At 48.3% G+C, this 14,822-nt stretch overlaps 1 protein-coding gene across 1 annotated transcript in view; it reads right to left on the bottom strand.

Annotated features, from left to right (window-relative positions):
* The window catches only part of LOC144819850 (uncharacterized), a 444,078-nt gene that overhangs the window by 50,986 nt on the left and 378,270 nt on the right, over nucleotides 1-14,822 (bottom strand). The window contains exons 13-15 of the mRNA XM_078677585.1: nucleotides 10,825-10,943; nucleotides 10,126-10,163; nucleotides 8,584-8,696 (exon numbers count right to left, since the gene is read on the bottom strand). Coding sequence (XP_078533711.1) covers nucleotides 8,584-8,696; nucleotides 10,126-10,163; nucleotides 10,825-10,943 — 270 coding nt within the window. The remainder of the gene's footprint in view (nucleotides 1-8,583; nucleotides 8,697-10,125; nucleotides 10,164-10,824; nucleotides 10,944-14,822) is intronic.

The following is a 14,822-nucleotide window of genomic DNA, read 5'->3' as shown; positions in this document are numbered from 1 at the left end:
AATCGATAATTCTCGCCTCGGTGCCTACTCTAACCAGGGATCCCACTCGGCAACTCTGGGCATTAGCTTGCCTAATCTCCACAACGGCCCCATCAACGCCGGGGATGCCTGGCTCCACCTTGGGGATTCCCAGCAGGGACCATCCCACAGGGAAAGCCAGGACAGGTTCCCCAGCGGTATACAGTGCCAGGACGCCGACTGGCAACAGTGCGCTTTACAAGTATACACATTACATTACATTACATTACATTACCATGCCACAAATCTGTTCCACCTGCAGGCGTATACCGACCTTGTGGAGGGACGCCTGGCTGCCAGAATGACATTACAGACTTCGGGAGGCAAGTCAAATGGGCTCAACTACCGCCACTCAATCTCCAAGGTTGTAGGTGGAGAATGGACAGGTTCGGGTGGAGAACAGTCCCCTGCTGCTGCGACAGAAGGTCCTCCCGAAGAGGCAGACGAATCGGGGGATCGACTGACATGCTGAGTAGCTCGGGATACCAGAATCTTCGTGCCCAGTCCGGAGCCACAAGGATAACCTGGGCCCGGTCGCGCCTGATCTTCAGCACTCTGGGCAGAAGCGGTATAGGCTGAAAGGCGTACAATAGACTCCACTCGCGACGAAAAGCGTCTCCGAGCGAGTGCCGCCTTGGAAATTCCAACGCGCAGAACTGATGACATTGCGCGTTCTCTTCTGTGGCGAATAGATCTAACCAAGGCTCTCCCCATTGCTGAAAGAGGCCGTGCGCCACGTCCGAGTTCAGACGCCATTCGTGATCCATCATGCACCAACGGCTGAGTTCGTCCGCCCTGCTGTTCAGAGAACCTGCCAGGTGTTGAACCACCATGGTCACGCCCTGATGTTCCAGCCACTGCCAGAGGCGCAGAGCCTCCTGGCATAGGGTCCACGACCCCACCCCGCCCTGTTTGTTGCAGTACCACATGGCGGTGGTGTTGTCCGTGAACACCTGCACTACACTCCCCCGGACAGAGGGGAGGAATGCTTTCAGTGCTAGACGGATCGCCCACAGCTCCAAAAAGTTGATATGGAGCTGGGACTCCGCTGGAGACCAGAGGCCTCTGATCTCCGCCTCTCCCATGTGGCCTCCCCAGCCCAGGAGGGACGCGTCCGTCACAACCACGTGCTCCGGGTGGGGTAGGGAGAGGGATCTGCCACTGACCCAATCGCGGTCCGTGAGCCACCACTGCAACTGTCTTGCAGTGCCTTCCGAGATCAAGACATGATCGGAAAGGTTGCCTTAATGCTGGGCCCACTGAAACTTCAGGTCCCACTGCAGAGCCTGCATCCGCCACTGGGAGTGATGCACCAGAAGGATGCAGGAGGCCATCAGCCCCAGAATCCGCAGCGTCAACCTGACCGAGACTCGGGATAAAGGCTGAAAGATCGGAATCAGAGCCTGAATATCCCGAACCCGCTGTTCGGGAGGATAAACCTGAACCTGCGCAGAGTCTAGAACCGCTCCGATGAAGAGGAGCTTCTGAGAGGGACACAGGTGCGACTTCGGCACATTGATGGAGAACCCCAGCAAGTGCAGGAGGTCGGCCGTAGTCTGGAGGTGGCTGACGACTGTCTGGTGCGAGCCCGCCTTCAACAACCAGTCGTCTAGGTAGGGGAAGACTGGCACCCCTAACCTGCGCAGATGAGCTGCGACCACCGCCATCACCTTCGTGAACATCCGTGGGGCGCTTGTAAGGCCAAAGGGGAGCACGGTAAACTGAAAGTGCTCGTGGCCTATCGTGAACCGCTCAATGGCCCCCTTGGCCAAGAGGGCCGTGACGTCCTCTTGCAGAAGTTGCAAGTGATCCCCCGACACGCGGTGGAATTGCGGTGGCATGGCTGGAGGGGACGCCCCGAAGGGGAGGGAGTAGCCCCTTGGACGATTTGCAGCACCCACCTGTCCGACGTGACATTGCGCCAGTGGAAGAGGTGATGGCGAACCCTGCCACCCACCGTGTCACATGGGCCTGAAAACACGGACTAGGAAGGTTTTGAGGCAGGTGCTGCGGAGGGAGGTGTGGACTGGCCTCGCCGTTGTCCCCGACCGCCGTTACGGCGGTTTCCACGGCCGCCACCGCGCTGCTGAACATTCTGCGGTGCGTGGCTGGCAGCTCATGTGGGGGCGCACCTTCCGTGGCCACGAAAGGAGCGAAAGGCACCCGATTGCTGACGTGGGGCCGAGAGGCCCAAGGACTTGGCCGTAGCCCTGGAGTCCTTAAAACGCTCAAGCGCATGGTTTGCCTTGTCGCCAAAGAGGCGACTGCCATCGAACAGCATGTCCAGAAGAGTGGACTCGACATCGGCCGAAAAGTTGGCGGTCCTCAACCAGGCGTGGCGTCGAACCGCCACCGTCGTTGCCATCGCCCTGCCCAGTGAGTCCGTGGTATCCAGCCCACACCGGATGGAATATCGCGCTGCATCTCGACCCTCTGCAAGGGCTTGGGCGAGTTTAGCCCGGACCTCCTCCGGACATTGTGGCAGCACGTCCGCGACCGTGTCCCACAGGGTGTGGGTGTAGCGGCCCAAGAGGCATGCGGTATTGACAGACCGCAGTCCCAAACTCAGGGACGAGAACACCTTCTTCCCGAACTGCTCGTACCTCTTGGATTCCCGATCGGGCGGGGCCGTCGGGAATGCGGTCTGGGAAGTAGAGGCCTGGATGACCAGGCTCTCGGGGGTGGGATGGGTGGACAAAAAGCAAGGGTCGCCCGGAGCCGGGCGGTAGCGTCTGGCCACGTTCCTATCCACAGGCGGACCTGTGGCGGGCTTGGACCAAGTGCCCACAAGAACGTCACACAAGGTCTCATTAAACAGCAGCAGAGGCTCACTGGAGCTTGCCTGCGGTTTAAGGACCTCAGTGAGGAGGTTAGTCCTCACGGCCGCGACGGGAAGCTCAAGGTTTAAGGCCTTGGCTGCCCTCGTCAACACTACACTGTAAGCAACCCCCTCCTCCGTAGCCACGGTGGGAGGGGAGACAAATCCAGTGTCTGGCGAAGTGTCAATATCACTGGCCTCCCCAAGCTCATATGTCCAGTCCTCTTGAGACTGGCACTCCTCTGCCAGAGGGTCCGCAGACCCCTCCCAATCACCCTCGCCACCCATCTCCTGTAGAACAGGTTCAACAGACGGGGCCTCCTCATGGAAATAAAAATCTCCAAAGGCCGTCGGAAGCGGCGCCGCTCCGGCGCCAGAGTCGGACCGAAGGGAACATTGGGGACGGCGTCCACAGGGGGGCGACATCCGTGGGGCCGGCGCGGTCGTGAGGTCGACCGGCGACGACCCAGATCCGGAAGCAGATCCGGTGAGTCCTGCGGCGCCGGGACCGAAGTCGCCGGCGGCACCGGGGCCGAAGCACTCGCCGGCGGCACCGGGGCCGAAGCACCCGACCCGCTAGGGCCTCCAGCCGGGGCCGTCGGGCCCGAAGGCGCCACGGGACCCTGCTGAGGAGGGAGGGACCCCATGGCCATGAGGTACCGCTCGACCTACTCCGGCGTCGCGTCATGCCCAGGGACCCGAAGGTGTGGGGCAGGCGGCGATGCCTGCGACTCAGTCAGAGCCGCGTGGGTGGTGTCACCCCGGCTGCATCGCGCGAGCGTCTGGGTGGGTCAGAGGAACAATGATGCCTCTCCGACCTCTCATGCCTCTTACCTGAGGACTTGGATCCTGATGACCGACGCCCACTCCCGGAGCTGCGAGGACTCCGACCCCGCGACCGGTCCCTCGACCTCCCGTGGGACCGGGACCTTGAGCGGCGCGGGGCCGACTGCCGGAGCTCGAGCCGCTTGCGGGACCGCTCCCGCTTAGCCTTCGACGTCAGGGCCCGCCAGTCAGAGCAGGTACGGTCGTCGTGGTCGAGGCCTAAACACTTCAGGCACCGCGATGGGGGTCAGTAACCGACATCAGTCGGTGGCACTTGGAACAGGGTTTACACCTGGGCATCCCTACCAGCACCGTCGGAGTCGAAGACTCGAATAGAGCAATGATCAAAAGATCAAAAAAGTTAAGTCAAAAAATGACTACGGGGTAGAGCTTCTCCGGATCTGCGCTAGCTGGCGCGGAAAAAAGAAGAACGGACGTCAGTGCACATGGGCGTCGTCCAAGTTCTCCGAAGACGTCATTCCGGCGCCAACGACGGACGCAGAGCCGCGGATGACGTCTGCCGGCGCACAGGGGTATTGCTACGCAAAAATTTTCGGATCCAGTCTGACGCCTGGGGATATTCTAAGGTAAGGAATCTATCACTAACGTGTCTCTTTCAGATCTTCAGATTTAAAACAATACCCTCTTTTTTAATAACAGGTTTTCGATATTATTCATCTCCCTCTCATAAGCAATGTCAGAATTGCATATTCACAATGCACCTAGGCATTCACCAAATAAAACACTGTCAATCTAATGACTGGGGTGGGCTGCTGCGGCATGTGGTACGATATTTACAGATGTTGGATTCATGTCAAGTCTGCTCTGAATTCGCACAATCCATAAAGGTGAGTTTGGAACTTCTAAATTCAAGTGTAAGCTTAATGTTCATGTCATACTGATTCACATCCTTATTACAATCAATTACAGTATTACCATTTTCTTTCCAAATGATAAAGATATAATCAATGTACTGTTGTCTTAATAGGAGGGTAATCTCAAACTCTTGTAGATCAGAACAAGTGGAGCATTCACTATTAAAACAGCCCATTAATAGCGAGGCATACAATGGAGCAAATTGAGAGCCAATCGCAGTGCCTCTATATTTAGGAATAGAACATTTGCTTAGAAAATGTAGCTGGTGGGGATGACAAATTCAGTACGTTTTATGAGCATGTCACTAGGAGGTTGTAATTTGGCTTGTCTCGTGTATAAGTAGTGCTGCACATATCTGATATCTATTTGGTGTCCTGTGCATGCAAGGCCTTGGACCAGTCACTCTTGAGAACTAAGAGCAGGAGAAGAAGTGGCATGAATGAGTACAGGAGTCCCTTGTTCCATTCTAGACAGAATGTTTCTCTTAGCTAGAGTTCTTGCAGAAACTTCAACATGCAGAATTGATGTCAGTGCATGTTCCTGAAGGTGGTGAAACGATCAAGCCAGGCCCTTCCCCGTCCAATGATGGAAGATTCTCTGCGCCACCTCTAGATGTAGCACACTTTTTGATCTGTCAGACACCTGCTCAGTTTGTCTGATCTTGCATTCAGAGAGCCCATCAGGTGGTTGTACAGCAGAAAATGTCTTGGAGAACCATTAAACTCCCGAGGTGCCCCTGGCTCAGGACCCAAGATCCGAATCTCCGCCCTGCTTTGTGTGGTCTGTGAGAATCTGCCCCAACTTCATGGATGGCAGGAACAGACAAATGACCCACATTCCAGTAGACGGAGGTGGAGCCAGCCCTCCATTGCACACCAGAGTCCTCTGATCACGCCGTTCTTTAGGTCACCTGTCCTACTCCCTCCAACCCAGCAACGAAGCACCTGTCACCCTTGTCAGCTCTGGGAGCAGAAGAGAAATGACTTGCAGCAGAACAAACTGCAGTTGGTAAGCCACAATTGCAGACCTTAAGCGTATTCCTCTGAAATCTCAATGGTGTTGGAAAATGAGCCCACCCGAACCTCAATTTCCATTGTAGGGCTCTCATGTGCCATTTGGCGTGGCTGATAAGAAGGATCCATGAAGCTAGGAAACCAGGAAGCCTCATAGCCACCCTCATCTTAATCCAGGAGCAAGCATGAAACATCAGCATCACAGCCCTAATCTCAAGGACTCATTGCTCCAGAGTTTAAACTCTGAACTCACCTGTATCTAGAATTGCCCCAATTAATGGAAGGCTCGCAGAGGACATCAGGTGGATCTTCATCTTGTTTATGGGGAAACCCAACTAGTTCCAAAGGTTTGCGGTCATCATGAGTTAGTCCACGACTGACTGCGGCAAGCATGTTTTTAGAAGTCAGCAGTCTAGATACAGCAACTCCAAGCCTCCAATGTTTTGTGCAGTGACCACAGCCATCACTTTGTGAACACCAGAGGAGTGGGTAGAGGCCAAACTGGAGCACAACAAACTGAAAATGCTCCTGATCCACCTTGAATCGCTGGTAATGCCTGTGGGACTACAGACTGGATATGAAAATATGCATTTGGCAAGGTCAAGGACACTATCCAGTTTCCTGGCTCAAGAGCAGATAGGATCTGTGCCAATGTGAGCATTTTGAATCAATCCTTCTGTAGGAAGGTGTTGAGAAGTCGGAGGTCCAAGATGGGCATAAGGCCCCCCATCTTTTTGGGGGCAGGCAGACAGCAAGAGTAACAAACCCCGGCCTTTATGAGAATCTGGTACCTTTCTACTGGGTAGGCATGCACCGCTGAGGGCAAACGTAAGCAATTTGTTGGCTACTGTAGCAGGGAAGGAGGAGTTGGAAACTGGTACCTATACTGCCCACCATGCTGTCTGCTGTTCCAAAAGGACTGGTCTATCTATAACATCAATGGTTGGTAAAGTTGTCTGTCTATACACCAGCACTCTGGAATAGCCATAAACGCCCATAACTGGTGCAAGAATTGTTTGGCAGGGGCTAACAGCTCAAAGTAGCTATATAGTCTTTAACAGATTCCAAAGCAGAGTCTGCTTTTTCACCGAAGAGGCAACCTCATCAAAGGAGATGTCCTTTAATAAAGCCTGCACACTGCTGGAGAACCCAATGGACATTATCCAGGCAAGTCGAGGAAAATCCCACTGGTACCAATTGTCCTGCCATGGCAATCCATCGTATCCTAAGCTGTGTGGCTAACCTATTTTGCTGTGCCCTGTCCATCATGTAACATCAGGGTCTAAGAGGTTTTTCGATCTTCTGTGACTGCCAGCAGGATCTTACTGGCCATGGCCCATATGGCATGGGTCTATTGACTCAGACTTTTTACAGATCACAATGCCAGACTGGCTGCACAAAACATACATTTGTCCAGAAGAATTAATCCTTCAAGATTCTTCAAGTGGAGGGAAATCAATTGAGATTCGTTTTACTGACTGAGGCCTGCACAATAAGATTCTCTGGAATGGAGATCTTAGTGCGAAAACGCAGGTCATCAGATGCCAGTCCAAGATGTCGGGCCACCTGCCTGTTCGGGTGGGGAAGAACTTGGGTTCAAAGAGGTAGCCATGAGAGTAACTATGAGGGCGACATTAAACTGTGCTAAACGCTTAAATGTTGCTGGACACGGTTGCCAAACATGTCAAAACATTTGTTTTAATATCAATGAAGGGCAGTTATAACTAACATCTCAGATGCCCTTCGACCCACCAGTGCAAATGAGCACTCTCCTCTGATAGTGGCCCATGTGGAGAGTCAAGCTCTGTGTCAGGAGAGGTGGCTTGTCCGTGGCGTTCTGTAAATCAAGGTAAAAGGCATCCTCGGTATAACAAGGTAGGCGCAAGCCATTCTCCTCATGATCAATACCATTCTGGGGTGCATCCTGATGTGGTACAGGGTTACCAAAAAGATAATGGAGTCTCTAATAGCTGTGATTCAGTAGAGATGCAGGTTTAGAGTCAGGCTGCATGGAACAGGTTGTGCTTTTGTATTTTCGTGGTGTGACATCGGACAAGTTTTGAGAAATTTGGAACAGGGTCAGACATGAACTCTGGTAACCTGCTACACTAATGCAGAAGTGTTTGCTATCATGTTGCCTGTTAGATCATGACTCAAGGCACCATTCTGACCTAATCTTACACAACTGTAGAATGATAGCTAGGACGACCACACCATGCCTCCTACAGACAGTAATGACTAAACTATCTGATGGCACTGGTCGATTTGTTACGTCAGATGTGAATAATTTAGTTGACATACATTCGGTTAGGCCACCTTTAAAAATAGACGTGCAGCTCTCAAAGCAATTTTCAATAACACATCATGTTATTTCAAACATTTTACATGCATGTACTCTATCTCAGATGTTTCTTATTAATAAGCCCTTCTAGTCTGTCCCAACAAGAATATGCTTGTAGGCCACTGAACTCTAAAAGTTGATGTGTTAAACAAAAGGATTAAGGGGTGACGTCTAGGGACAGATATTAGCTACCTAAATGTATGTTCCCTGCCTGTGTGGGGATCTGCAAGTCTGACCAGCTGGAACATAAACAAAACAAAAAAGTAGAACATTGATAAATAACTCCATGATATCCAGACGGCTTTTATATACAACTGCACTTCAGTCCATGAATTTGCTAAAGATCTGGCGTTGCCCAGAGGAATGCGAAGAAAAGCGTGCCAACTTTATGACTATGCAAAGAGCCACTTGCAGCTCACTATTCTCTAAAGCAGAGACTCCTTAATACCATAGTGAGCACAGGTTCAAAATTGATTTCTTCAATGAAACATTCCAGATAAGTAGCAAATTAACAGTTACCAATCGACCAAAAATAGATGCCTGTCTCCAACGGTAAGGTAAAGAACCCACACAGTGAACCAACAAAAGGTAGCAGCCACTGACAAAAATGCCACATTCATGGGCGAGAGCGTACAAGCCTCAAATGGCAGACACTGATGGATATGCAACCTGCATGCAGAAGAGCAGCTTACCATGGCAGTCACTGATGTGGATGTCATAGATATGCGAGTGTGTCTTTAGTGTGAAGATGAGTCCAATGAGATATGCTGCAGGAAGCAGAAAACAAACTGTGTATACCAGGGGCCTGCAACAAATCAAACCCAAACAAGTTAGAACAGGTCAACATTTACAAACCAAGACTTTTCAAGACAGCGCTGTACTTTAATAAGGCAGCCGGTGTTGTGTGCACAGGAACCTACACCTTACTTACAGTTAGTGTGAGGACTGCTCTGTATGGTTGAGGGGGGAGCGCACACACCACATAAGTCTGAATTGAGCCTCCAGGTGAAGGGAGTACATCCTTTGGCAAGTGTTAGGGTTGTTGTGTGTCCATGTTACAAAGGAAGAAGCAACCCACCTTCTTGAATGTTTCAGGACTCCTTCATGCAAGCATGTGTAGTTAAAAGAAAGGGTACACTCCTGTGTAAGTGTCGAGGATGCTTCGTGCTGTTTTTATAGTCCGCTTTTATGCAGTTTCACACTGCTGGTAGGGAGAGAAGCATTTCGGAATGTGCGTCAGGTCGACTATGCATTTGTAAAGGTTATGTGGGACAACCTACAACACATGTTGGGGCTACCCTGATGGCTGGAAGGAGTTGGGACATTAAGGTTTTGCCACACACCTGATTGCATGACAGGGAACTAGTTATGTATGTATAAATTAGAGTGAAGTTTCAATAAAAGTATAGAAACACAATGTAACCACCCCTTGCATGCCCTTTTCACCAGGATTCTTAGTAGCCAAACTTCCATTATCTTGACTTCATTATTCCTCCACCCCGGTTTCTCTCAACGAAAGGACAACGTGCACCTACTCATTTCACAGGATCACCTCAGTTCACGGCGAGGCATTTCTAGAAAGAGTACAGTGGTGCGCAGAACTACTGATTGCTCCTCAGACGCAGGAGCACATTCTGAAAAGTCAATGATTCCATTTGGCCTCCTTTCAAGACGCACTGTAATTTTAGAAAACCGTCTACATATGGCCTCCTTAACAGCAACGCTCTTTGATTGAACTGCACAAAGCATTGCCATGGACTTCTGTGCATGCTTCCGTCAATAATTATTGACTGGATAAGACAACAGGGCAGTCACCAAACTTAAGAGAAAGCAGTACAGTTTTGCGTTTTTTAAATATTTTCATTCCAACCATTCACAGCAGTACCTTAAATCATCGGAGGAGAGAGACACCGCAAGGCCTACCAGGCACCAGGCAAATAATATGCCTGCCCTGTATCCACATAACCTCTAGCCTTTGAGGAAGTGGGGCAGGAAAGGTGTGCAAGGCAATTGCTACAGAAGCGGTACAATGTCTCCAGGGCGCATTCAGAATTTGTAAATCTACTTTTACTTTTCAGATAGACACTGGACTCCATGCAAAACCATTTATCATCAGGCTATCAAGGACACAGGATCGGTGAGGGGTAGTAAACATGTGATCGCACATACCAACTGCAGGGTGGCTAACCGGCCAGGCTTTAGAACAAGTAGCCTGTAGTGTGCGCTATACTTACTCAGTTTGACCATAGAACAAAGTGCTGTTTTGTCCAACCTGAAAACCGAAAAGAAACCACACAAATTAAAGGAAAACAACGACTGGAACAACTCACAGTAAACATGCAGCCTACACAGATTCACATGCACAGGTATTTACCTATGACAGTTCGGAGGGGGCGGGGAGGCTTCGAGAATGTGCACCCCAGTGCCTGGGGCGGGTCTGACTAGGGAGCACGGGTTTCTTTTCACCCAAATCCAACGGGCGCAAATACTGCATACACAAATGCAAATAAACACTACCAGGGCAGGGAAGCGTAGGACAGAGGGTTGAGAGAGTAGATCAACGCCAACATCAAGAAATGAAAAAGACACAAATAATGTTCTTTTGGTTAAACTTTCAGCCAAACAGTTAGCTTAGCCAGATTACAGAAACAACTGAATAATATAGCAAACGCATAAACCTTTCATTATCTTCGGTATTCATAACCATTATTTCTCTGCTATAGAAACTGTATATATGAACTCACTAAAAGCTTTGTGTGCTTAATGAACACATTTACAAAAGTACTGCATATATCATGAGAAATTTGATCCAAATTAAAGATTAGGCCATAGGGTTCAGATGCTGAACGTTTCTTCATACATCCTGCGACAGCCTCCGATAGGTCATGTAGATGCTGTACAAATCTATTCTGTAAGAACCTAAAGCAACTCACCATCTCGAGTTCGCAGTTTTGGCAAAGGAAACGTGTTGTGGAATTCTGGGTAATGTTCAAGCAGTCCCCACACACAAGCTTCCCGTAGACTTTGGAGAACAAGGTTGGTGCAAACACACCTATGGAAATGAGAATATGTTAAGAGTAGATTGTAGGGAAAATAAGTACTTGAACATTTAGCTCCCACACACAGGAAATTACTCCATGTCAATCATGAATCTCAGATAATACCAACTTCTTGACCCCCAAAAAAAGCCTTGTACGCCTAAGGAACATGTGCTCTTGGAAAAGTCACAATGTCAACAACTGTATGTCTTGTGCTAGTGTACTGAACCAATGAGTGGGAAGTTATGCTCCAAACCAACTTCCCAAAGTCATTCATTTTTTAAGGCTGCATGGGTTCAACAAGTATCGTAAACATTTTTAGAACAAGCGGACTACAAATTCCTATCCAAGCCTTTGTAATAACTTTAGACCTGTACCAAACCTCCAAGTGCTGAGGACCTTTTTAGATACACAAACTGATAAATCCCACGATTGCTTGCTGCTCTTTAAATACGTTGTCGAGTTATTATTCCTATTTGAAAGACGCCTTCTTCTTAGAAAACAGTTGCAAAGTGGCAGCGTTGAGTAACAAGACTGCTCTGCAATACATAACATAGGGCGACATTCCACACGCTCTACAGAATGCACACGTTTTGAAACAACATTTATAATTAGGGCTCCCGGTTTTATGGTATTTATATTTGTCATTTCTGTCTGTATTTATCCATATTTATTTTTTGCTAATTTTACCTGTATTTATCCATATTTATTGTAGGTTTTGTGCCAAAATGAAGCTGAATTTTGTATATTTCTGCATTTATTTAACCAGTTAATGCGCACTTGTGCATGAACGCCTGACAGGTTTCAATGATATATACACACTTAGATGGGAAGAAATATGCACATTTAAGAAAATATGTACATTTTAGTATCAAGGTTGTGCAAATATACTGCTGTTTAAGACTCTATACTAAAATCCGTATGTTTTTTTAATCCCCTTGCCGGTCAATCCACACAACTATTGTCCAGGCAGTCATGATTGACAGCATTTTAAATCATTTAAAAACAACCCAATTTCCGTTTTTATCCACATCTAAAAATAAATACAGACAGGAAAATAAATGGTTTTCTGTCTGCATTTATCTGTAAAAATCAGTAAAAACGGAAAACAGGGAGCCTTATTTATAATACAACTTTCATAGATATTGAAACTCGCTAGTCATCCATGCCGACTGCAATTGGATAAAACGCACATGTCAAAAGACTCCTTTAATTCGAGTTGTTTGTAGGCTGCAGAAAAATGGATTTGAAGAAGGCCAGTCCCGATGTGAACTATAGCTAGGACTTAGAAGTCAAAACCATATCGTTCCTTTGAAATAAATAGGCAGGTGTCTGTAAGGAATGGATTAGTTACTTACCTGTAATCCTAGTTCTCTTCCAGGGGTATCCTCAGCAAAGTCATAAGCATTAGAATATTCCCGCCCATGTGCGGGACCCCGGAAACACTATTATATGTGCCCCACATATATATATATATACACTCATATATAATATATATACATTATATATATATATATATATATATATATATATATATATATATATATATATATATAAAAACATGCAATAGCAGCCAAATAAAGAACAGAGCTGAAATATGCTGTAAAGAATTTCCACCATACATGAGTAATAAGAATTAAAAACATGAGAAAACAACACAAGGTTTGTTTTAGAGACTGTTTTAATGCTCAGAAAGCAGTAGAAATTCTCATAACTCACTGGAAGCATAGAAAGCTCCCAGGCTGCATTGCAAACACACAGTCTAAAAAGACTGAAAAGCTAACCTGTAGCTGCATAGCAATAAACTGACACCGTGCCTTTAAGGCACCCATGACCCCCAGTATCCCATCATGCCTCAGGGGTGATAGTTAGGTCAGTTGTTCTTTTCCGAGACTGAAAATAAACCCAGTAACAAATAGGTTAACAATATCTCCTTATTAAAGAATGTCCTTTGCCCGGGGAGGCGGGAGGGTTGCTTATGACTTTGATGAGGATATCCCTGGAAGAGAACTAGGATTACAGGTAAGTAACTAATCCTTCTCTTCCAGGGGATCCTCATCAATAGTCATAAGCATTAGAATAGAATAGCGAGCCTCACCTCATCTCCCTGCGGGCAAAGGAGTAACAATACAGTAATAACTATATTAAGCCTAGTAACCACTAAGCTTGTACAGGCCGTAGGCTACCCAAATAGATTCCTCAAAGAGGCTTGTCCTACTTGAGTATCGGCCCTGGAATCAGACTCGAGACAGTAATGTCTCGTAAAGGTATGAACTGATTTCCATGTCGCAGCCTTGCATATCTCCGACATTGGAATGTCGTGCAAGAAGGCTACTGTAGCGGCCTTCCCTCTAGTGGAATGCGCTTTGGGTGACTGCAACAAAGGCTTGCCTGCAAGCTGATAAGCCAATTTAATGCAAGAGACAATCCATCTCGCGATGGACCTCTTGGCCGCTGGAAAACCTGTTCGCATTGAACCATAGTTCACAAACAGTTGATCCGTTTTCCTAATCCCTTTGGTCATTTCCAAATAAAACTTTAGCACTCTCTTAAGATCTAAGGAGTGAAGTGACCGCTCAGCTGGGGTCGTAGGATTTGGAAAAAACGAAGGGAGGGAAATGGACTGATTTATATGAAAATCAGAAATGACTTTAGGCAAGAAAGTTGGATGAGCCCTTAGGACTACCCTATTATGATGAAAGACAGTGTATGGTTCTTTCGCACAAAGAGCTTGAATCTCGCTGACTCTGCGAGCAGAGGTAATAGCCACCAAAAAGGCCGCCTTCCAAGAGAGATGTTGCAAAGAGGCCTTGTGGATGGGCTCAAAAGGAGGTGACATTAACCTGGATAGAACCAGGTTTAATTCCCATGGAGGAGAAGGATTTCGCACAGGGGGATACACTTTCTTCAACCCCTGGAGGAAGTCCTTAACCACTGGAATCTGAAAGAAAGAAATCTGATCAGGTGATTTTCTGTATGCTACTATGGCTGACAAATGCACCCTAATAGAAGCGTATTTTAAACCAGCAGTCGCTAGGGAAAGGAGGTATGGCAAGATGACGTCCTCCTGTCCTTTAGTCGGATCTAGGTGATGATCCCTACACCATAAGAAAAACCTCTTCCACTTGAACGCATAGGACGCTCTTGTGGAAGGTCTCTTAGCCTCCTTTAAAATGTTCATGCATTCCGGAGGCAAGTTCAAATGTCCGTATTGCAGGACCTCAGGAGCCATGCTGTTAGGTTCAGTGATGGGAGGTTGGGATGCATTATCCTCCCGTTCATCTTGCTCAACAGGTCCGGCCTGCAAGGGAGTCGTCTGTGTGGACACACAGACAGATGTAGAAGGTCCGGGTACCACCACTGCCGCTGCCAATCCGGAGCTATCAGGATCATTTCCATGTTCGACCTGCAGAGCTTGGAAACTACTCTCGGAATCAGAGCCAGGGGAGGAAACGCGTAAGCGAATGTCCCTGACCAATCCATCAGTAGAGCATTCCCCTGAGTCCCTGGTCGGTGGAACCTGGACGCGAAGGCGTGGCATTTGGAGTTTGTCGTCTGCAAACAAATCTATGGTTGGACGACCCCAGCAACGAAAAAGCTCTTCTACTACTTCGTCGTTTAGCACCCAGTCTGGCTGATCTTCGAAGTGCCTGCAGAGTGCGTCTGCTTTTACGTTCAACTCTCCTGGAAGGTGCACTGCCACTACCGTGAGGCCTCGAGAGAGGAGCCAATGCCAGATTGCCTGAGCCTCTCGAGAAAGAGGGCGAGACCTTGTGCCTCCTTGTTTGTTCAGATAGAACATGGTGGTCGTATTGTCCGTCTGAACAAGGACTGAGTTGGACTCTATAGCTGGGAAAAAAGCTTTGAGAGCCAGGAATACCGCTCTGAGTTCC

Source organism: Lissotriton helveticus, chromosome 1_1, assembly GCF_964261635.1.
Source record: "Lissotriton helveticus chromosome 1_1, aLisHel1.1, whole genome shotgun sequence".
Taxonomy (NCBI): domain Eukaryota; kingdom Metazoa; phylum Chordata; class Amphibia; order Caudata; family Salamandridae; genus Lissotriton; species Lissotriton helveticus.
The sequence above is the reverse complement of the archived record's forward strand: the minus strand, read 5'-3'. Positions and strand labels throughout refer to the sequence as shown.